The sequence below is a fragment of the Lutra lutra genome, chromosome 4 (assembly GCF_902655055.1).
Source record: "Lutra lutra chromosome 4, mLutLut1.2, whole genome shotgun sequence".
Lineage (NCBI taxonomy): Eukaryota > Metazoa > Chordata > Mammalia > Carnivora > Mustelidae > Lutra > Lutra lutra.
The window spans coordinates 67282316-67304687 of NC_062281.1; the positions used below are offsets into that span (position 1 = coordinate 67282316).

General features: G+C 39.7%; 2 protein-coding genes across 16 annotated transcripts in view; one reads left to right on the forward strand and one right to left on the reverse strand.

Annotated features, from left to right (window-relative positions):
- Positions 1-11786, forward strand: part of ARFGEF1 (ADP ribosylation factor guanine nucleotide exchange factor 1) — a 148500-nt gene extending 136714 nt beyond the window's left edge. The window contains exons 34-39 of the mRNA XM_047725294.1: positions 481-613; positions 4222-4361; positions 5882-6050; positions 7395-7533; positions 8503-8620; positions 10324-11786. Of these exons, the coding sequence (XP_047581250.1) occupies positions 481-613; positions 4222-4361; positions 5882-6050; positions 7395-7533; positions 8503-8620; positions 10324-10488 (864 nt within the window). The 3' untranslated portion in view covers positions 10489-11786. The remainder of the gene's footprint in view (positions 1-480; positions 614-4221; positions 4362-5881; positions 6051-7394; positions 7534-8502; positions 8621-10323) is intronic.
- A 1208-nt stretch (positions 11787-12994) lies between these two features.
- Positions 12995-22372, reverse strand: part of CSPP1 (centrosome and spindle pole associated protein 1) — a 281804-nt gene continuing 272426 nt past the window's right edge. For 14 of the 15 annotated variants that reach the window (XM_047725298.1, XM_047725303.1, XM_047725299.1 and 11 more), the window contains 3 exons: positions 20264-20373; positions 15686-15824; positions 12995-13853 (listed from right to left, as the gene is read on the reverse strand). In XM_047725298.1, coding sequence (XP_047581254.1) covers positions 13645-13853; positions 15686-15824; positions 20264-20373 — 458 coding nt within the window. In that variant the 3' untranslated portion in view covers positions 12995-13644. The other variant, XM_047725302.1, reaches the window with a different exon arrangement.

Genomic DNA, 22372 nt, shown 5'->3' on the forward strand with positions numbered 1-22372 from the left:
CTAGCTTTCCCACACAGTGAAGCCTTGCATTTTTTTTTAGTGTTTTTGGGTGGTACCAGGCCCGAAACAAATGAGGGTTAGAAAGGAAGATTTTCTCTTAAAGGCTGTCAGCATAGGTAACTATTTTTTTTTTTTATTTATTTAAAAAAATTTTTTTTCAGTGTTCCAAAATTCATTGTTTATGCACTACACCCAGTGCTCCATGCGGTACGTGCCCTCCGTAATACCCACCACCCCACTCCCCTCCAAAACCCTCAATTTGTTTCTCAGAGTCCAGTCTCTCATGGTTTGTCCCCTGCTCCGATTTCCCCCAAGCGTCAGTAACTTTAAGTAATTTTCTCATTGTGTCTGGTATCACACTGCATAGAATGTCTTTTTCATAGTGACACACTTCATTTTTTTCAAAAACAGCACACCAGAAACTGTTTTCATCCTTAAGTTTTATTCATTGTACTTACAATGAATTTTTTGTTTTATTAGGATACAATATCACAGAAATCTGTCGATATTCAGGATTCTGTTCAGCCAAGATCTGCAGATAACAGACAGCAAGCACCACTGGCTGCTGTCTCTACTGTGAATGAAGAAGTTAGCAAAATTAAACATACAACAAGTGAGTTATGTCTCCTAATAGTGTGTTTTGTTTTATATAGGTAAAGGATGAAATGTTTGCTTTTACTTTTGATATGAACAGAATATATACTGTAATTGATGGTGTAGTCACTGTTACCGTGTGTGTTCCAACTTAGACATCCCCTAATACCTGTAGTACCAGTTTTTTCCGTAGATGCTTTCAGCTCATGTTTGTGTCGGACACATAGGTCTTTTCTCAAGCACATGAGTCTTCTCTCTCCATTCCCTTCTGCATGCTAGCCCCATATCCTTTCTGCAAAAGTGGGGCCTGAGGGGCCTTTCTCTACAGTGCTTTCTAAGCAGGAGCACCCAGCTTCCTGTGGAGCCAGTCTTCTTTACACTCAGCTGCCCCATACCACGTCTCCTCCGCTCCCCCTCGTTGTTTTGTTCACAAAGAAGGGGAAATCCCTTCTACTTTTTACAAAACTGATCCAACTTTGTTTACTGAAGGAATATTACAACACCAAGGAAAAGCCACCTCCTCCCTAGAGGATAGCAGGACAACTCTAATTGCTTTTATAAAACGAGGTGAAATTCACATTAAGAAAAGTAACCATTTTAGGGGCGCCTGGGTGGCTCACTTGATTGAGTGGCCAGTTCTTGGTTTCTGCTAAGGTCGTGACCCTGGGTCCTGGGATGGTGCCCTGGGTCAGGCTCCATGCTTAGTAGGGAGTCTGCTAGAGATTCCCTCTTTCCCTCTGCCCCTCCCCTGTGTGCATGCTCTCTCTCTAAAATAAATCTTAAAAATTTTTGGTACATTCACAGTGTTGTGCAGTCACCCTAATGATCTTTTCATGTGCTCATGCCATTTGTATGTCTCTTCTTTGGAGAAATACCTATTCATGTTCTTTGTTCGTTTTTAATTGGTTTATGTCTTTTTGTGTTGAATTTTAAGTTTGTTACACACTTTGGATACTCTACCTGTGTCACATATATGATTCGCAGATGCGTATATTCCCTGTTGTATAAGTCTTACATTTCTTTGATAACATTTTACACAGAAAATTTTTCATTCAGATGAAACCCATTTTTTTTTCTTGCTCTTGCTTTTAGTGTCGTAGATAAGAATCCATTGCCAGATTTAAGATCGTGAAGGTTTTCCTTTTAAAATTTTTTACGCTTTTAGTCTCTACATTTAGGTCATTGATCCATTTTGAGTTAATTTTTTTTTTTCAGAGAATTTTTTATTAATCTTAGGTGTTTTATACTCTTTCTTGAGAGAAGATAGGTTTGGTATCTTACTTGAAAGGAGTTTCTAGCTTCAGTCATTGTGTTTTGCTAAAACTTCCTAAAAGGGAGATAGGTAGTTGGTGAGTGGCTTATTTACATTTTTGATTCCTGTTTTCTAGAGAACAGCATGGCTTGTGCAGGAATCCATGACAGCTTTAGTCTGCACTGGAACATGCCTTGAGGACAGAATAGTGAATGACTTTTCTCTCAGCCCCAAGATGGGATTTAAATACACTTAGCTTTGTAAAGGAAGGGTATGGTCATCTTACATTAGAAAGTTATCACATGGCTAAGCTAGGAATGTACCTTTAACTGGAGCAGAGTGCTGTGCCCCGCCCACCCTGAGCTGAGGACTCATACTTCTTTCCTTCTGTTAGACACCCATCTCCCTCTCCCCTTGAAGTTCTTTAGGAACAGTTCACCATAGGATTGTTGACTCAGAATAGGTGGAGCTGGGAGAAGAACAAATGGCCCTTTGATTAAGTGGACAGGTGATGGCTCCTCTGCTGTCTGATGGAGGCAGCCATCTGCTGTCTGACTCTCTCCTACTCAAAAGAATCGTAACACAGACCTGAGTACTTCATCCTGCCTGCAGGATGTACACTTGCAGAAAACATCACTGCCCCATCTAGCCTTGGGCCTTGGCTCTGTAGCTGCTGTCCCACATAGTTAATCTTTGCTTAGCTTGGGTGAACCAGTAACACTGTCACCTACCATAACTCTGGCAGTGTCAACCAACCCTAGGAGTAAAATTTGTCCAAACAGATATTGTCCCCAGACAGGCTGCTGTCATTGCTAGTGAGTCTAAAGTTAAGATCCTTACCCTCCACGGACACCAGAAAGCAGAGAGAGGTCCAGCTTTGCCCATTTGATCAGAGTGGAGCCTCATCAGCCATACTCTCAGTTCACCCTGCTTCTCTTCCCACCCTTAGCAGCTGATGTTAGAACTAATGAGAACACATCCTGTCAGACGTCAGCTGACTCCCAGCTGAACTGCCAGGAGTCTCCTGCTCTAGGAACTGAGTTTTAGGACTTGAATGGGGGAGGTAAAGGAATGACTGATACGTGTCAGCTCTGACTGAGGTAAAGGACTAAGAAAAAGACACTGAAGAGGAACAGTTGTGGGACTTGTGGCTTCCTTCTTTTCTTTTCTTTTCTTTTTTTTTTTTTTGATATGTGATCTAGTAGTAAGTATTAAATACAGCAGCATTTCTGAAAACTACCTGGAAAGGAACCTTTATTAATGAATGACCTCAATAAGAATAAATTCATGTGAGTTGTTTTGCTATCCCTAAAACATGAATTTAAGTTCCACAAATTGGTGCCACAAAAGGGAATTTGTACTAAAAACAAAAGCAGACTGAAGAATTCTAAGTCATCCAATGCTGAGCCAGTCGTTGCCCTAGAGTGGTAAACAGGCTGCTCCCGTTGGGCAGTCACCTGCCTCTGGAAAGCTCACTGGAAGAGCTGGCCCTGACATCCCAGGATTGAGGTATGACCTTGGGCCTCTCTTGGAGCCACATGTCAGCACTGCTCTTGCAGCATCTCAGTAGTTGAGACCTCTTTTCCTACCTTGTGCTTCAGCATTTGCTTAACTGGGACGGTCAGGGAAATACGAAGTTCTTCTATGAACATGTCCTTATGGGTTGGGGGATTGTCAGAAATATCTTGTTGAGCAGATTCGTTTGGGCTAGAGGAATTAACTATGTTTCATCTTGTCTGCTCAGCATGGAGAGCATTTTGTTACTTTGAAATTTGGTTAGTTTTGTGATCATGTACTTAGCATAACTTTTTATAGATTTTGTTTATGGATACATTTGAAAAATATAGTTCGCTACAGTTTTTAACCTGGATCCAAATGAAACGTGTGCTCTGGTTAACCCTCAGTATTACCCCATTTGTCAGAATTTGTGGCTGTCCCTCACTTCCTTTCTCACAGATCTGGTTCCTGTTGTATTCTTTTGGTATAGGTTTTTATATTACTTACATTCAAAGGTCAAACGAGTTCTAGTAAATGCTACTAAAATCTTAGCTTTTAATCCACTTGTCACATTTTTATTAAAGAATAACCTAAATCTTATTTTAAAAGTTGTAATGGGATCTTTTTGAACATTATTTACTGTTTTAAGTCCTTGGGAATATTTTTATTTAAAAAATTAATTTTGTAAGGCTTTTCTAAAAATTGATTACTTTTTTATTGAGTAGTGCTTATGTGCAAAAGCAGTATGTCCTCAGTGTGAAATGTTCAGATAACCTTCATACATACAAATATTTCCTTAGCATTGTAATGTCATAGAAATTATAAAGGATTCAAAATAATTTTTGTTTGCATGTGCATTGGGGTGGGTTTCCTCACAGAATTTCCAGAACAAAAATTGTTTGCCGCCCTGTTGATTAAATGTGTTGTGCAGCTGGAACTCATCCAGACTATCGACAACATTGTGTTCTTCCCAGCCACAAGTAAGAAGGAAGATGCCGAAAACCTAGCCGCCGCACAGGTACAGATATGGGGGGAATGGCTGCTTTTACAAGTTGAGGAGGAAGTTGGCTTTCACAGTCTGGACTTCAGAGCAGAGATCACATTAGAGATTTCATTCTGGGGCCTTCATCACAGAAATGTCATTTTAAACCATGGGACTGAATGACATGCCCTAGGCAGTAGGTGTGAACAGCTGAGAGGAGCATCGCTGACTGGGACCCCGGGGCTTCCGTGGTTAGAGCTCCTAGTGATGAAGCAGCTGGTAAAGAGCCTGAGAATAAGAATCTATGAGGCAAGGGGAGAGCAAGAGAGTGGTGTCCTGGAAGCCAAATGAAGAAAATGTTTTAAGAAGGATGTGATTCTCTGTCAAATGCTTAGAGGGCCAAGTAATATTTCATCTGAGAATCACCCTCTAGCAATTTGGTAGACTTCAGTGACCTTGACATGTATTTAATTGTAATGTTGGGGACAAAAGTATTATGGAAATGGGTACAAGAGAGGAATTGGAAGCAGCAAATATTGTTAATTCTGTCAAGGGAAGTTTTGCTGTAAAGGGGAACAGAGAAATAGAATAATTGCTGAGGAGGATGGAAGGGGTCAAGAGAAGGGTTTGCTTTGTATTGTCTTTAAGATTGACAGCATTGCAGCATTTTCCCTGATGAGAGTTCTCCAGGGAAGAAAGAGAACTGAATGTAGAAGACCGGGGCACTTGCAGAACAGTCTTTTTGAAAAGTGAACGGGGATTGCGTCTAGTGCCAGCCCCTGGGGGGTTGTCTTAAATGGAAGCCTGGGCTGCTCTGCATTGTAATAGGAAAACAACAAAGTGTGTTGGTTATTAACACAGGAAGGTTGGTCCATTTACTGTTGGGAGTTTGTGGGATGTCTCTTCTGATAGAGATGATAAGAAAAATTATCCACCAAATGAGGCTGAGAAGAGAGTTCTAGATACATAGAGAAGGGAAAACATGAGTTAGTCATCTGGGAAAGCAGACCAGGGCAGTGCAGGATTGCTGGGCAACACCTAGAGCCCACTGGTTTAAAACCAGTCTGTTTTCTCCAGTCTGTTTATTGTGTGGGTGTGGATGTGGAATAGGTGGTTTTGCCAGCTAATTAATCTAAAAAGAGCGAGGGATTATGCAAGAGAATAATTATAACTGGAGCGCATGGAGTCTAAACTGGTTAAGAGGAGAGGACCTAAGTCAGGGAAGGAACAGGAAAGGCTGTAGGCTCGGACAGGAGAAGAGCTCCTGGAGTCAAAAGATAGGAGGAGGGAATTGGAAAGATAGCAGGTGGCCCTTGATGACTAGGATGCATGGAAGGAAGATTCTGGAAATGCAGTAACGAAAGATGGACCTCTCCCTATTTCCTGTTGCGATAAAAGAGATTAAGTTCTGTGGCTTGATCGTAAAATTGATCTTTGAGGAACGTTGAGCTCTAAACTTACTAAAATTTGTGAACATGTCTGTGTGTGTGTGTGTGTGTGTGTGTATGTATATAAAACACACACACACATGTGCTGTGGTGGTTTGTTTTCCAAAGAGAGATGCTGTGGACTTTGATGTTCGAGTTGATACACAAGATCAAGGAATGTACCGCTTTTTAACATCACAACAACTTTTTAAGCTACTGGACTGCTTATTAGAGTCCCATAGATTTGCAAAAGCATTTAATTCCAACAATGAACAGAGGACTGCTCTGTGGAAAGCAGGTAAGTCACACAAGTATTACATTTTAATGTTCACCATTAACACTTGTGCACCAGAGGTGTACATTTATCAGAATGCATTGTATAATTCGGGTGTATGCATTTTACACTATATAAACTTTTTACCTTAATAATAGTAGGAAGGCAGTCTACCAGCCAGAACTTTTATTATAGTATATAATAATATGTATATAATATATACTATAATGTGTAATATAAGCTACTGCTAGGGGAAATTTGTTTCCCCCTTGTGTAATCAGTCTGTTACTTGATTTGACTGTTCATTTTTTTTTCATGTTGTTCACCCATTCTGGGCCTCCCTGTCGATACCATCAGCATATAAAAAGGTGCCCTCTTATGAGAAAAAGTGTGTAAAGGTCCTGGACGTGACATCCTTCCATATGTATTCAGATGACATCTCCGTGCTTATCTGGGAATGGCCATACCTCAGAATGGAAGTGGATATTTTGAGGGAGGGAGGCATATTTTTTAACAAGTTGGAAAATTTTAAGTATAATTTAATTATATAAATATAGTATATAATTAAGTATAATAATTAAACTGACATTTGGTTTTCTACTTAAGAAATAGTTATTTGGCACTTCAGGTGAAAAAGAGTGCTGGAAGAGTGAGAGGCAGCAGAATATGAAGAAAAAAAGAGAGCTAATATTTATTGAACATCAAACTCTGTGAAGTAGTGTTGGATACTTTATATTTGCATATTTTACTTAATCTAAAGTGATTGTTCAACTCCTAATTAAGCCCATGGCTTTGCTCTTCCTCTTCCCTGTACAGCCTAACTTTTAGGAAGAGTAGTCTATATTTTTTCCCCTTTATTCAACCCAAGTTGTTTCTGCCATTCAACCAGGACCACTCCTGCTAAAGTCACCAGGTTCCCTGTTTCCATATACATTGGGCCCTTCACCATGCTGGTGGCCTTTTGAAACCTCCTCACTCCTGAGAGGTCTGCCCCTGTTCATCCAGGAGCCCTCCTGTAAGCTGTACGGAGCTTTCAGGTGCAATTTCATTTGAGGAGTTCTGCTTTCCCAGGCCAACATGGTTTTGTATGTCATATTCCGACCTCCCCCTGCTCCCCAGCTTGAAAGAAAGGACATTTTAAACCTAGAAATCACCTCCTACTTGGGCCTCCAGTCCACTGACCTCCCCCACAGTCTCAAGGTGTGCCTTCTCTGAGCAATTCCTGTCCCTGTGGGCCACCTCAGGCAGTGCTTTGTAAGCAGCAGATGCCACAGCTGAATGTACACAAAACGTGCCTTCATACAAGGCTTTTTGTCTTTCTGTAAGATGCCTTCCTAAATTAATCCTGGAAACTTCCCTTTCCTGCAGGCTTCAAGGGCAAATCCAAACCTAACCTTCTGAAGCAGGAGACGAGCAGCCTTGCGTGTGGGCTGCGCATTCTCTTCCGGATGTACATGGATGAGAGCCGGGTTAGTGCCTGGGAGGAGGTCCAGCAGAGGCTTTTAAAGTAAGACTCTTGGTTCAGTTTCTGCCTTTGACCCATATGGCTGCATGGTACAGAGTAGAAAAGGGCCACTAGGTTTGTACTCAGAGCAGAGTCCACATCTCAGTCCCGCTGCAGGACCATGCAAATAGCTTGGGGCCTAAGGAAGAAATTGTGAAAATTAGATACAGTCCTATAGATGGACGCACTTTGCACAGTTGCTGACATGAGCAGATCGTGTCTGTTGTTACTGCTATGGGACAGGAAAAAAGTTTTCTCCCTTAAAATTTAAAACTTCAGAGATTTTGGGCTTTTTCATGCCACAGATAACTGCTTTTTTACGAACAGGTCATATGTGAAAGTGAAAACCTACCTGCATTTAGTGTGAAAAAATATTTGGAGTTTTGTTAGTGTTACCTTTTTTGCATTCTCTTTTTACTTCATGACCGCTTAAGATTCTGTTCTTTAAATTTTAAACTCATGCTATGAATGAAATATGCCATTCAGAAAGAATGCGGTCTTCTTCATTGTATCTGCATATATTCTCAGGGAATAGATGTTTTCAGAGACCAATTAAGTACATTTTAGAACTTCAAGAGATGACTTTGTCCCTGTTCCCCACTTTACTGATAAGATTTTTAAGACCCAGAAGTGTCTCACCTTCACAGTGAGTGTAGGGAAGAGCCGCCCCAGATTTCAGCCCTGGTTTCTTAACACCAGGCTTGTACGTGTGCTGCTGCACAGGGTCTCTGAAATTCAATGGAACTTTCAGAAAAATGCATTTCCTGATACGTTGCAATGGTTTCTTTAACGTCTGGTTTTCTTCTCATTTGAAAAGGATACGTTTATGTTGACACTCTAGCTAGTGTTAGCAGATAGACTCTTAACCAGTTCTTAGTAGTCCCTCCCCACCTCGTCCAGCTGTTGTTTCTCTGTGAACGCCTGTAGCAGCAGGTATGCAGCACATGTCAAAGTGAGCCTTCTCTGTTACAGTGTCTGCAGCGAAGCCCTAAGTTACTTCCTTACTCTAACGTCAGAGAGTCATCGGGAAGCCTGGACTAACTTACTGCTTTTGTTTCTAACTAAAGTTCTAAAGATAAGCGACAATAGGGTAAGTATGAGATGTCTTCTTCAGCCCAGCATTTCTAGCCTGACCAGCATCATGCTCAAGCGGGAGGCAGGGGTGCCAGCTTGCAGACCCGAGGCTCAGAGGTGGATCCAGCAAAGCGCAGGCCATGGTGCCACTTTGTCCTGGACCACGGTGGCCCCTTTCCTCATGGGTGTTTCAGTCTTCTCCCTCCTCACCCTGCTTTGTTGTCTAAGCAGTGTAGGGGATTCAGTAAAGAAGGAATCAGAATCCCTTTGGGACACCCTGAGAAGCTTCTGGGTCTCCCATCCTGACCCCTGAAGTCTCTACTGCTTCATTTTGAAAACTGCCATCCTGCCCAACCTCTGGGCCTATACTCTGTCCTCACCAATGCTGTTTCTGGGTCTGAGGCCTGTGCTCCAGGCTTCAGCCATTCCTTTGGCATATTTATCAGTTCCATGTAACACAGGAGCCCTAGTGAATGGGCCATAAACTCATTTAAGAATTTGAAAGCAGGGACGCCTGGGTGGCTCAGTTGGTTAAGCAGCTGCCTTCGGCTCAGGTCATGATCCCAGCGTCCTGGGATCGAGTCCCACATCGGGCTCCTTGCTCGGTGGGGAGCCTGCTTCTCCCTCTGCCTCTGCCTGCCATTTTGTCTGCCTGTGCTCGCTCGCTCTCCCTCTCTCTCTGACAAATAAATAAAATCTTAAAAAAAAAAAAATTTGAAAGCAGTAGAAATGATGACCAATTTAAAAATACGCAACTAAATACATACAACTAAATATACACAACAACATACGCAACTAAATACATTCAGATTTTTAAAAATATGCATTTCCCTTTTTAAAAAATACAGCAACTTGTAGCTCATATACTTGGAAACCAGTTGCTGTGATCCCTGAATTGGTTTAAAAGTGCCTAGTGAGGTAGCCTGAGATTGGGGTCAAGATGGGTGTCACTCGGTGTTGAACAGATGTTCATCCCAAGTCATGTGCTCTGGTCTACATGCATTTACCTCTGACTCCTGGGCTGGATAAAGCTTGGAGAAGTGACCTAAGGCATCAGCAGCTGTGTGGCCAGGAAGGCCTCCAGACCCCAGTCTGTCTGGTTCCACCACGGGCTTCTGTGCCACCATCGATCATACTGCTTTCTAGTCCCCCGTTGGGTGTGGAGAGCAGCAGAGAGAAAACAGGCAGGCAACTTGTATTCAGGAGATTGAGGAACTCCAGCAAAGACGACCACAGTACATCAGTAAAACTATAAATGTGGAAAGTCTGATCTTTGCCTGGAGATTGCAATTTTATACCACAGTATTAGGTAGAATTTTCCATAAAAATTCAAATTTTCTTCAAGAAACAAGATTATTTCAGTAACCCATAGCTTATTAAAAAAAAAACTCACCTGTGGTTCCTGCTTGTTTTCTTACTTCTGCTTATTACCCAGGAAAAGCAGTGATACTAAAAGTTTGTCATAAGTTTGTCAAGGAAATATAATGGGAAATGTTTTTCAAAATAAGCGTAGGTGATTGAATAACGTTTGAGTGCATCTTTTGAATACCCCTTCTTCAGTTCCATGATCAGTACGGTCCCTGCTTTACGCAGATGCCTTTCCTGTCTTCATTGATCAGTGCGGGCCCCTGAAGGAGTTTGACTCTGAAGGCATTTGAGCTACTGTGGTTTGGAATGCAAGCAGTGCTAATGGAGCAATTTCTTTCCCTCTCTCCCCAGTTTAAAGCTCATGCTTCATTCTACTACCCTCTCTTATGTGAAATTATGCAATTTGATTTGATTCCTGAACTTCGTGCTGTTCTTAGAAGATTTTTTCTGCGAATTGGAGTAGTTTTTCAGATATCACAACCACCCGAACAGGAACTTGGAATAAATAAGCAATGATGGCAACTCGGTATTTTTTTGTTGGCGTTTACATCCCTCCGCTCTTTAAAAGGACCTTGGAGCTGAGGTTTCCTACCTGAAAAACGGTTTCTCTGAATTGCAGTGTTTGAGGGTTACCAGTAAAGATGCTTAGAACTATAACTCAAACTTGCAACGCTCCAGTCCCTACTTAGTAGTCTGGTGGATTCTGTTTGTCATGTTGGGCTCATGTTGAGCAGGAAGCCTGTTTCCACAGTGTCCGCTTGTGTCCATGTGTCCTCCCCTGTCCTTGGCAGCAGGGAGAGCCCCATATATTTTCGGCAGGTGTGGAAGTAAAACTTTACCCAAAGAACTATAGATGTAAAGATCTGAACTTCTGCAGGAAGTACAACTCAGGAGAGCTGTATTTTGAAGGATAAAATGTTTATAATTGGGGGGTGGGAGGGAGAAGAAGAAATTATTCATGGTAAAAGATATTTAGCAACTATGGTATTCTTACTCTGAAGATTTTTGCACACTCAGGCTATCTGAGATACTGGTAATCATCCTTCTGTGAAAAATGTACAGAGATGCAGGTCTGTAATATAAAAATCTTAAACATTATATAGTTCTTCCTGCACTGTTTTATTTTAATTTTATTTTCTTATTCATTTGCTAAATACCTATAATATTTTGTCAAATGCACTAAACATTTGGGTTGAACTTTTTGTCTTTTTTATTTTGTGGGGATTTTGGTTTTGCCCTTTTTTGTGGGGGGGGTGGAAAATTTGAGGGTTTAACATGCCCAGAAAGCTGTTGTGGCTGACACTTGTCATGACCAACAACAAAAAAAAAGTAGAAAATACTCCTACTGACCTAACTACCTGTAATATACTTCTCTTAGGGCTTCTAAAGATGAGCCATTAAAATAGAGTTGATCCTTCATGGACCGAAACTTGAATCACTGCAAAATGAATCTAGGTTGCTGTCACTTTCTTTTTTCTTTTGGGTGGCGGGGCTTGATGTAGATTTTACTCTATGTACAGAATTTAATGTTGAATATGTTAAAATAACAAATCTGGCATGGTTGGGGGAGTTAGATTTACTGGAAATGTATTCATACTGTGAATTGTGCTCTGATGGTTAAAAAAAAGACAAGATTGTCAAGCATTCCGTATTAACAGTGGATGTAGAAAATTTTTTCAGATGGATAAAATGTATATGGTACAGATGTAAAGTTTTCTATGTAAAAAATTCTGTACAACTTTCTGTACAATATTGATTCTCATCTGGCATATTCTAATCAGGTTATAGGTCAATAAAGTTTTTGGATTATTTCATCAGTGCAATCAAAACCTGTGTAATCTACAGCCCCATGTTTCATTGATTGTTAAAAGCTGAACAATTTAGGAATATTCTTGGCCAGAACTACAAATTCAGTGTTCTTTAGTTCTGATATTTTTCAGCTTTTGGCATTAGGGTCATGTTTTCTCAGCCATAGGTTATTCATAATTAAAATTATATAACCCAAAATAAGGCTACACTGTGTGAATGCTAAGAGAGCTTAAGTCGCTTTTGGGGCACTTTGTCAGGGGGGCATTGTGTGTCCTAGGAGTTGTGTGATACTATGCCATTGAGCAAAAAATGGAACATTAATGATTGTGTTTAAAAATAGAAGTGTTCAGTCTTTGCTCTCATACCTTAGATGAGTTACTGAACAATGCATTTATAGGTATACCATATTTACTACCCCCAAGACAGCCCCGTGCAAGCCCAGCTGGATGCTAGAGCTGGGAACCACCATGACCTTCCAATCTATCTGATGTAAGTGTTTCAAATGACCTGGTGGTTTGTTATTTTGTGGTATAGTTTCAGGACCGTCCCTACAGGAGACAGAGGCTTTCGTGATACTTTCAAATGAAGATATAAGAGGAAAAATCTTGGGGCGCCTGGGTGGCTCAGTTGGTTGAGGCCTCTGCCTTCGGCTCAGGTCATGATCTCAGAGTCCTGGGATCGAGCCCCGCATCGGGCTCTCTGCTCAGCGGGGAGCCTGCTTCCTCCTCTCTGCCTGCCTCTCTGCCTACTTGTGATCTGTCAGATTGATAAATAAAATCTTTTAAAATTTAAAAAAAAAAAGGAAAAATCTTCACGTAAAAGAACAATGATTAGGTTACAAAATTGAGTATAAAATATGCATAGCTAAAATTCAAAATGGAGAAATTTCACACTTGTAGTAAACTTGTCTACACTGTCTGCCATTAGTTCCATTAGTGGAAATGTACAAGAAGGAGTGCCTGGGGGTGTTCTCAGCCATCATAATGCTAAAGACCAATGAATTATTTCCCAGAGTTTGATTTAATCTTTACTTTTTTAAAGGTACCACTTACGGAGTGATTAGGAAGACCTGACGCACATATCCAAGGGTCCGTGGTGGCACAGCAACAATTCCAGGCTCTGTCCTTGGACCCTGGGTGGTCCTGTCTTCAACTTCCAAAACACCTTGTCTAGAAACCTCAACTCCAGTTAAAATAAGAAATTGACATTGCTAATAAAAAATAATTTATTTCTATTGAGTAAAGTCATACAAATTAGTAAACATCATGCCTTCATTTGCATAAACAGAGGCAAAAAGATGTATTTAGTGTATGGCTTATGGGAATAAAATCAGTTATGACTACCCCATCATTTATACTGAATGAGTAGCTATAAAAGACATGGAAATAACTAGCACATTTGATTCATTACCTAGCAACTGAAATACTCAGCTACAACCAATGTATTTATTAAATGAATTATTTTGAATAGCATTACCAATGGCAAATGTACATACAAGCATATTCAGGTTTTAAAGTATTGTTAAGACACCTGTTTTATTCACCTTATCTTACTGACAAGCAGAATTTAAAATAATGCACATATGGTAGTTGATTCCAAGAGTTCATTACCACCCCAATTTATGGCAAAATTATGCAAAAATAATTCTGTATAATTCTACATTATATAAATTAATCATTGCCTTTTATTTATGTACAGAATATATACATCTTTATTATACATCATCATGGGGGAAAAACACCTTATATACAGATGATACTTGTGTAAGTAACAGGGCCAAAAGTAGCACACGTATTATTAAAGGTTCCGATTTGACATTCCTTTCACCTTAAAAGGCACTGCTGGGTCCAGTACAGATTTATTTTAACCATGGGCTGTAGACAGGCCCTGCCAACTATAAGTGCCTGGTTTTCCAGGAACCTGCTGCTCCTCCTGGTTTAGCTGCTCGGCCATGAACCGTTTCAGCGTTTCTGAGGTGCCTGGGCGGAGCCAGGGCTCAGTGGCTACAGAGTTTGATCCATCATCCCCCACATGCTTCATGTCATCGGGGTCAACCAGTGAACTCTCATCGTCTAAAGGAGGCAAGAGGGACATGACTCAGGTAACACTGGTAGCAAGGAGGTGAAATGCACACAGATCTCCTTCCTGTAATTTAAGCCATTCCAGCCCTGCATTTCTCCACAGGATTATGTTCTACAAAGTATTCTTTTGTCCAGGTCCCTCATTTAGAGTTAGGAAGAAAACGGTCAAGTGAATAGGTGACTCTGTGGTGCCAACACCCACAGGGATTCCAAAGACAGCAAAGTAGAGGGCGATAAACGTTAAGCTGACTGCAGAAGTGTATGCAACCTTACAAAACTTTTAAATACTCCAAACCTGTTACCGATGCTCTAAGAAGAGGAAATCCTTTTAGGAAAGCACTAGACAGGTGACAGGAGATGAAATTACATCCATTCTTGTACCTAATCTAAGAGGCTGTTACCTACTCCATTAAAAGGTAGGTCCTTAAGTTTCATTCTTTAATTGAATATACTCAACTATCTCTGTATTTTACTTATTAGATATACTAGGAAAATCTGTCTTCCTACCCTGTGATGTCATTTTTTTTTTTTTTTAACATCTCCCGGTCTGTGAAGGATTAGCCCAGCAAAGGGAGATGTGCAGTCAATTTAATAAGCAGTCACTCCACATCGTACCAAAAAGCTCCTGTTTGAAAGGACAATATTAAAAAGAAGTTTAGAAGCTGAAAACCTCTAAGAGATTCTTTAAATGCTCTACTTTTCTCAATTTAAATATATCCCTGTTAAATATTAATCACCCTTACTGGTTCTAAAAGAAATTTAAGAATAGGCAATCCTCAGTGCAGAGTTAAAGAACTGTTTTCCCACTGGTCCACATTTTTTCAGGTATGATATGAAAAGTACTGCTCCATCAGTTTACCATATGTGCTGGCATTTGATATGGAACTGCCACCAGAACATACGGTACCCTGACTGCTAGAGATTATAGGAGTATAGTTTTAAATTTAAATGAAGTGTTAAAGATAGGAAGGCTACTATTAGGATTATTGTATGTAGCCTCACAGACTAAAGGGAATTGTCCCAAAAGACCACTGTACTGTTCGCTAAAACTAGTACTGAGGGGTTCACTAGCTGCCTAAGGAATCATCCTGCTGGTCACCCAAACGACGAGAGACCATGAAGCCCTAAGGAAAACAGTAAACTTTGGCTTCTGTTCTAAAAAGAAACATCAACCTGGGGCTGCTTTGCTTTGTCTATGGCATTGAAAGCCAAGCAAAAAAGTTAAAAAATTTGTTCGTAGTACTGTAAATTTATAATAGATGTGTTCTCTAAAGACCTCGAAGTTGTCAAATTAGTTTCTAATAATTCCTCACTTCGGTGAGGGGAGTGAGATGCTGATACTAATCAGCATTTTCCCTGCTGAAAGCAAAGAGAGTCTGGATATATGTAATAAAAATTTCATCGGTTTAGAATCCACTCAAGTGACGCCTGGGTGGCTCAGTGGGTTAAGCGTCTGCCTTCATTCAGCTCAGGTCATGGTCCCAGGGTCCTGGGATCAAGTCCTGCCATCAGGCTCCTTGCTCATCAGGGATCTGCTGTTCCCTCTGCCTGCTGTTTCCCCTGCTTGTGCTCTGACAAATAAATAAAATCTTTAAAAATAAAAAAAAAAAATCCACTCAAAAAGCATACCCTCTCTGGTAGAATGTGATGCAAAATTGATCTGGAGTCCAGGTTTTCCTGGATAGTGTCTGGTTTTAGGCCTTACAACTCAAAGGGATTTCAAAATTCATTGCATCCTCCCCCAGCCAACAGGGAAAACTTCCTTGTAAACAGGTTTGAGTTCTTACAGAATGTGCTGTAGTCCCTTAAGACTGGCCATTTACCTGTATTAATCGGTTTATTCTGAAGTTCATTCAGTTTTTGCATCCGTTCCTCATTTTTCATCCTAAGCTGATCAATATTTATACTGGACACAGATTTTAAAGAGAGACCATCTGCTGGCATATTAGGATGACTGTTATCCTGTAATTAGAAAAGAGAATTTTTGAAACAATCATTGACCTCAATCAGTGAACCTAAAAATATTCTTGCTCCTGATAAATATATAGTGTAAGGAATAAAGTAGAATATAAATGCTACAGATTTCCATTTAAGTTCTAGTGTTTATTCATGCAGGCTCAGGTAAAGATACAGCATCTGTGATAATAATATGTAAATGCTGCCAGGCTGGGTGAAGATGGGAAATTTTAGGACCCAAAAGGTAAAAAAAGTGAAACAACAGGGGCTAAGAATCCATTAAGCTACAGTAATCAATTCAGGGTGGTAGTGGCTTAAAGATCAATGGAATAGAGTCCAGGAACAAACCCTTACATTTATGGACAAAAAGGCCAACAAAATTCACTAGGGGGAAAAAAGAGCCTTTTCAACAACATGTTACTGGAACAACTGGATTGTCCACAATGCAAAAGAATGAATTTGGATCCCTACACCTCACATCAATTGCAAAAATTAACTCAGAGTAGATCACTGACCTCCTTAGAAGAAAACACAAGTAACTTGGTTAGGTAATGGTTTCTGATGATTAGACCCCAAAAGCACAAGTGATAAAACAGAAGATTGGTAAGTCGGACTCCCATCAACAATGTAAAAGACAACCCACAAAATGAGAGAAAACTATGCAAATCATACCTGTAATAAGGGACTTGTATCTCAAATACATAACTGACAAATCAACAATAGCCTGATTAGAAAATGGGCAAAGGATTTGCAGACATCTTAAAACATCATTAGGGAAATGAAAAACCCACAATGAGGCACTACTTTCACACTGCCTAGGATGATTGTAATAATTATAATAAAATAGACAGTAACAAGTGTAGCCATGATATAGAAACCGGAATCTTCATCTATTGCTAGTGGAAGTATAAAATGGTGTAGCCACTTTGGAAAACCAGTCTGGCAGTTCCTCAAAATGTTGACCATAGTTACTTCTATAATGCAACAATTCTATTGCTAGGTATGCATGCAACAGAAATGAAAATCATCAGAAAACTTGTACACAAAAGTATAAACAATCCAAATGTCCATCAAGTGCTGAAGGGATAGACTGAATGTGGAACACCCATTCAAAGGACTATTACTCAGCGATAAAAAGGAGGCAAGTACTGACATGCTAAAACTTGACCGTATCTCATGTCTGTGTATCCAGAAAAGGCAACGCTATGGAGACAGAAAGTAGACTGGTGGTTGCTGGGGAAACAAGTTACTTCCACCTACTAAAGCTACACATGTAACAATGCTAATAACAGCATTTATCCTTTGTGGACCTGATTCAGTGCTCATGGTTCATATATATTATCGAACTGTATCTCCATGTCACATATATAGGACAACACACAGTTTAAGAATTTGCCCAAAGTTATCTAGTCAACAAAGTACACAATGTCACTAGGGCTTTTTTACTGGTTATACTGTAAAAACATTGACACAGGGACACCTGGGTGGCTCTGGGTTAAAGCCTCTGCCTTCGGCTCAGGTCATGATCCCAGGGTCCTGGGATGGAGCCCCACATCGGGCTCTCTGCTCAGCAGGGAGCCTGCTTCCCTTCCTCTCTCTCTCTCTGCCTGCCTTTCTGCCTACTTGTGATCTCTGCCTGTCAAATAAATTAAAAATAAAAAAAAAATTTACACACATTCTATGAAAAGAATATAGGTTGAATATCAGCCTTCCTATAGAACGTGACCTTGGACAGGTTATCTGAACAAAATAGTATATAGTAGGCTTAGGTGTCTAAGAGGATAAAGCAGACTTTGCAATAAACGTTTATCAGTTGCTTCTTGTACTTTCTGAAATCCAAATATTCTGCAACAGAGGAGGAGGAAGATTAGGGTGTGGAATGAACATTCTGTGCCAGGGACTGCTAGGCTTATAACCACATCTGGAGATAGGAAAACACTACCTCAGAGAAGCCAAGGTACCAGAGTTCACTGACCTAACTAAGGTTAGGGAACTATTTGGTGGTGGAGCCTACAGTCCCCTCTATCCACAGCAAGTGCTCACTCATTACTGGACCACCCCAATATATTTTTTATTTTTACTTATTTATTTTCATTTTAAAATTTAAATTAAATTAATATGTAACATATTACTGGTTTCAGAGGTACAGGCCTGGGATTCATCAGTCTTACATAATACCCTGTGCTCATTATATCATCACATGCCCTCCTTAATGTCCATCTCCGTTAACCCTGTCCCTCCACCCATCCCCACTCCGGCAATCATCAGCACTCTGTTTCCTATGATTAACAGTCGCTTATGATTTCTCTCTCTGGTTTTTTTTTTCCTCTTTCTTCCCCTATGATCCTCTCTTTTGTCTCTTAAATTCCACATATGAGTGAGATCATATGGTAATTGTCTTTCTCTGACTTATTTCACTTAGCATAATACCCTCTAGTTCCATCCACGTCACTGCAAATGGCAAGATTTCATTTTTTGATGGCTGAATTTTATATATATATATATATATATATATAATGTTATATGTATATATAAAATTAATTAATATATATAGACTTGGTCGTGGTGAATAATCCTTTTACTGTACTGTTTGAAGCCTACTGCATAGGGTCTTTCAATTGTACCTTTGGATCCTACTGGCTAGTACCTTGGTGAGAATTTTGGCGTCCATGTTCATCAGGGATCTTGGTCTGTAATTCTCCTTTTTGGTGGGGTCTTTGTCTGGTTTTGGGATCAAGGTAATGCTGACTTCATAGAAAAAGTCCAGAAGTTTTCCTTCCATTTCTATTTTTTGAAACAGCTTCAGAAGAACAGGTATTAATTTTTCTTTAAATATTTGGTATAAATCACCCTGGGAAGTCATCTAGCCCTGGAGTCTTTGTTGGGAGATTTTTGATTACTGCTTCAATTTCCTTGCTGGTTATGAGTCTGTTCAGGTTTTCTCTTTCTTCGTGATTCAGTTTTGGTAGTTTATAAGTCCCTAGAAATGCATCCATTTCTTCCAGATTGCCTCATTTGTTAGCATATAGTTGCTCATAATATGTTCTTAAAACTATTTCTTTGGTATTGGTCATGATCTCTCCTCTTTCATTCATGATTTTACTTATTTGGGTCCTTTCTGTTTTCTTTTCAATAAGTCTGGCTAGGGGCTTATTGATCTTAATAATTCTTTCAAAGAACTAGCTCCTAGTTTCCTTGGTCCATTCTACTGTTCCTTTGGTTTCTGTTTTGTTGATTTCTGCTCTAACCTTTATTTATTCTCTTCTCCTGCTGGGTTTAGGCTGTATTGTTGTCCTTTTGTATGTTGTCCTTTACCAGCTCCTTTAGGTATAAGGTCAGGTTGTGTATTTGAAACCTTTCTTATTTCTTGAGAAAGGCTCATATTGCTATATCCTTCCCTCTTAGGACCCCCTTTGCTGCAGCCCAAAGATTCTGAACAGTTGTGTTTTCGTCATTTGTTTCCATGAATTTTTAAAATTCTTCTTTAATTTCCTGGTTGACCCATTCATTCTTTAGTATGATGCTCTTTAGCCTCCATGTATTTGAGTTCTTTCCAACTTTCCTCTTGTGGTTGAGTTCTAGTTTCAAAACATCATGGTCTGAAAATATATAGGGAATGATCCCAATCTTTTGGTACCGGTTGAGACCTGATTTGAGACCCAGGATGTGCTCTCTTCTGGAGAATGTTCCATACGCACTGGAGAAGAATGTATATTCTGTTGCTTTAGGATGGAATGCTCTGAATATATCTGTGAAGTCCATCTGATCTAGTGTGTCATTCAAAGCTCTTGTTTCCCTGTTGATCTTCTGCTTCAATGATCTGTCCAATTCAGTTCCTGGGGTGTTAAAGTCCCCTACTATTATTGATGTGTTTCTTTGATTTAGTTATTAATTGGCTTGTATTTTTGGCTGCTCCCATGTTAGGGGCATAAATATTTACAACTATTAGATGATCTTGTTGAATAAACACTTTAATTATGATAATAGTGTCCTTCCTCATCCTGTATTACAGTCTTTGGTTTAAAATCCAATTTGTCTCAGGGTGCGTGGATGGCTCAGTCGTTTAAGCATCTACCTTCAGCTCAGGTCATGATCAGTCTTCTGGGTTCGAGTCCCACATCGGGCTCTCTGCTGAGCGGGGAGCTTGCTTCTCCCTCTGTCCCTTCCTCCTGCTAGTGTATTCTGTCACTCTCTCTCTCTCTCATTCTCGCTCTCAAAAAAAAAAAAAAAAAAAATCTAACTTGTCTGATGTAAGAATTGCTAACCCAGCTTTCTTTTGACATCTATTAGCATGATAGATGGTTTTCCACCCCCTCACTTACAATCTGGGGGTGTCTTTGGGCTTCAAACGAGTCTCTTGTGGACCAAACCAATTTAGCATGCGTCAGAACCCAGACCTCTCCTAAATTGAAAAGGGAAAAAAGAAAAAGATACTTCATACATACAAAGTCCAGTCCTTTCTGTTTGTTCCTCCTGCGCTCCCTTGCAGAGGGCACCTGGGACTGTGGAGGGAGGATGTCATCTTCAATGGCAGGATATGTCTCGCCATAAGCACCTAGGAAGACCACACAAAGGAGAAGCCTTAAACATCCACCATTTCAAATCTTTTTACTCCGTGCTAAACCAATACTTTCTTTTTTACTAGCTTTAAGATATTATTTACATATAATAAAATTCAGCTACTACAAATGTACACAAACAGCTCAGTAACTTTTGTGGAATACACATTTTATCTGTGTATTCACCCGGTGATGGACCTGTGAACTGTTTCTAGTTGACAGTTACTAATTTGCTATGAACATTCGTGTACATGTCTTTGCGGCCATATGTTTTCATTTCTTTGGGGTATATTCCTAGGAGTTAAATTATTGGATATTCTGTTTAACTCTATGTTTAGCCTTTTGAGTAACTGCCAAACCATTTTTAGAAGTGGTTCTATCATTTTACAATATAAGAAGGTTCTAGTTAACCCATACACCAACACTTGGTATTGTCAGTCTTTTTGATCACAACCTCTCTAGTGATCGTGGAGGTAATCCACTTATAACATTTAGAATTTTTCCAACTCTTTATTTTAAAAGACTATTTTGAAAAACCTAAAGGAAAGTTACAATACAATAAATACCTAAAATCACCATTCTTATTTGCCACATATACTTTATTTCTATATGGGGGGGTGATGGTGTTGATGGTGAACCAGTAAGTTGACACTTCATCTCCACATAGTGAAGTATGTACTATCTAAGAACAAGAACCGTCTCCTATATTATACCTACAATTTCATTATCACATTCAGGAAATTTAGTATTGATACAATACTACCATTTGCCCTATAAGGGATATTCAAATTTCTGATATTTAAAATGTACAGCTTTTTTAAAGGCAGCAATAACTACATTTTACTGAAAGAGATGTGATTTTCTAAAACTCCAAAAATAAAGTTTTGTGATTTCTCTATATACCCAACCACTAATGCACTTGCTTTAAAAAAAAAAAGACCAAAACAGGGTGGAAAACACCTCCTATCCGCACACTCATAGCTTACCTCACTCTCAACAGAGTGCTATGTTTGTTAAAATCAGTGACTCGCACTAACACATTATCACCCAACATCTGTAGTTTCTATGAGGCTTTACTCTTGGTGTTGTACATTGCATGGGTTTGGACATGTATCCAGTATGACAATATCCACAGAATAGCTTCACTGCCCTAAAACTCCTCTGTGCACCACCTATCCATTCCTTCCTCTGTATCTGCCGATCTCTTTGCTGCCTCCATAGTTTTGTCTTTTCCTGATGGTCATATAGTTGGAATCATACAGTACATAGCCTGTTCAGATTGGCTTCTTTCATGCACACGCATTCAAAGATCCTCTGTATCTTTCCATGGTTTTGTAGCTCATTCCTTTTTAGCACAGAATAATAATATTGCACTGTCTGGTTGTATCACAGTATATTTATCCATTCACCTTCTGAAAGACATCTTGGTTGCTTCTAGGTCTTGGAAATTACTGATAAAACTGCTGTAAATATCTGTGTGTGGATTTTTGTATGGACATAAGTTTTAACTCCTTTGGGTACATATCAAGTAGTGTGACTGCAGGATTGTTAAGAGTATGTTTTGGTTTCTTAAGAAACTTCCAAACTGTCTCCCCAAATGGCTGTACCATTTTACATTCCCACCAGCATTGAGTGAGAGTTCCTGTGATCTTGGCCATTCTAACAGTGGTATCTCGTTATGAATTTACATTTCCCTAAAGACATATTTTCATATGCTTATTTGCCATCTGTAGGTCTTAGTGAAATATGTTTGCATCTTTTGCCCATCTTTTAATTGAATTGTTCCTTATTGTTGAGTTTTAAGAGTTCCTTGTATATATTGGCTAACATTCCTTTATCAGATGGGTCTTTAGCCAAGTATTTTCTCCTAGTCTCTGGCTTGTCTTCTCATTCTCTTGCCACTGTTTTTAAAGTTTTTAAAGAAAAAGTTTTCAAAGAAGTCTGGTTTATCCAATCTCTCTCATGGATTACACTTCTGGTATTGTATTTAAAATG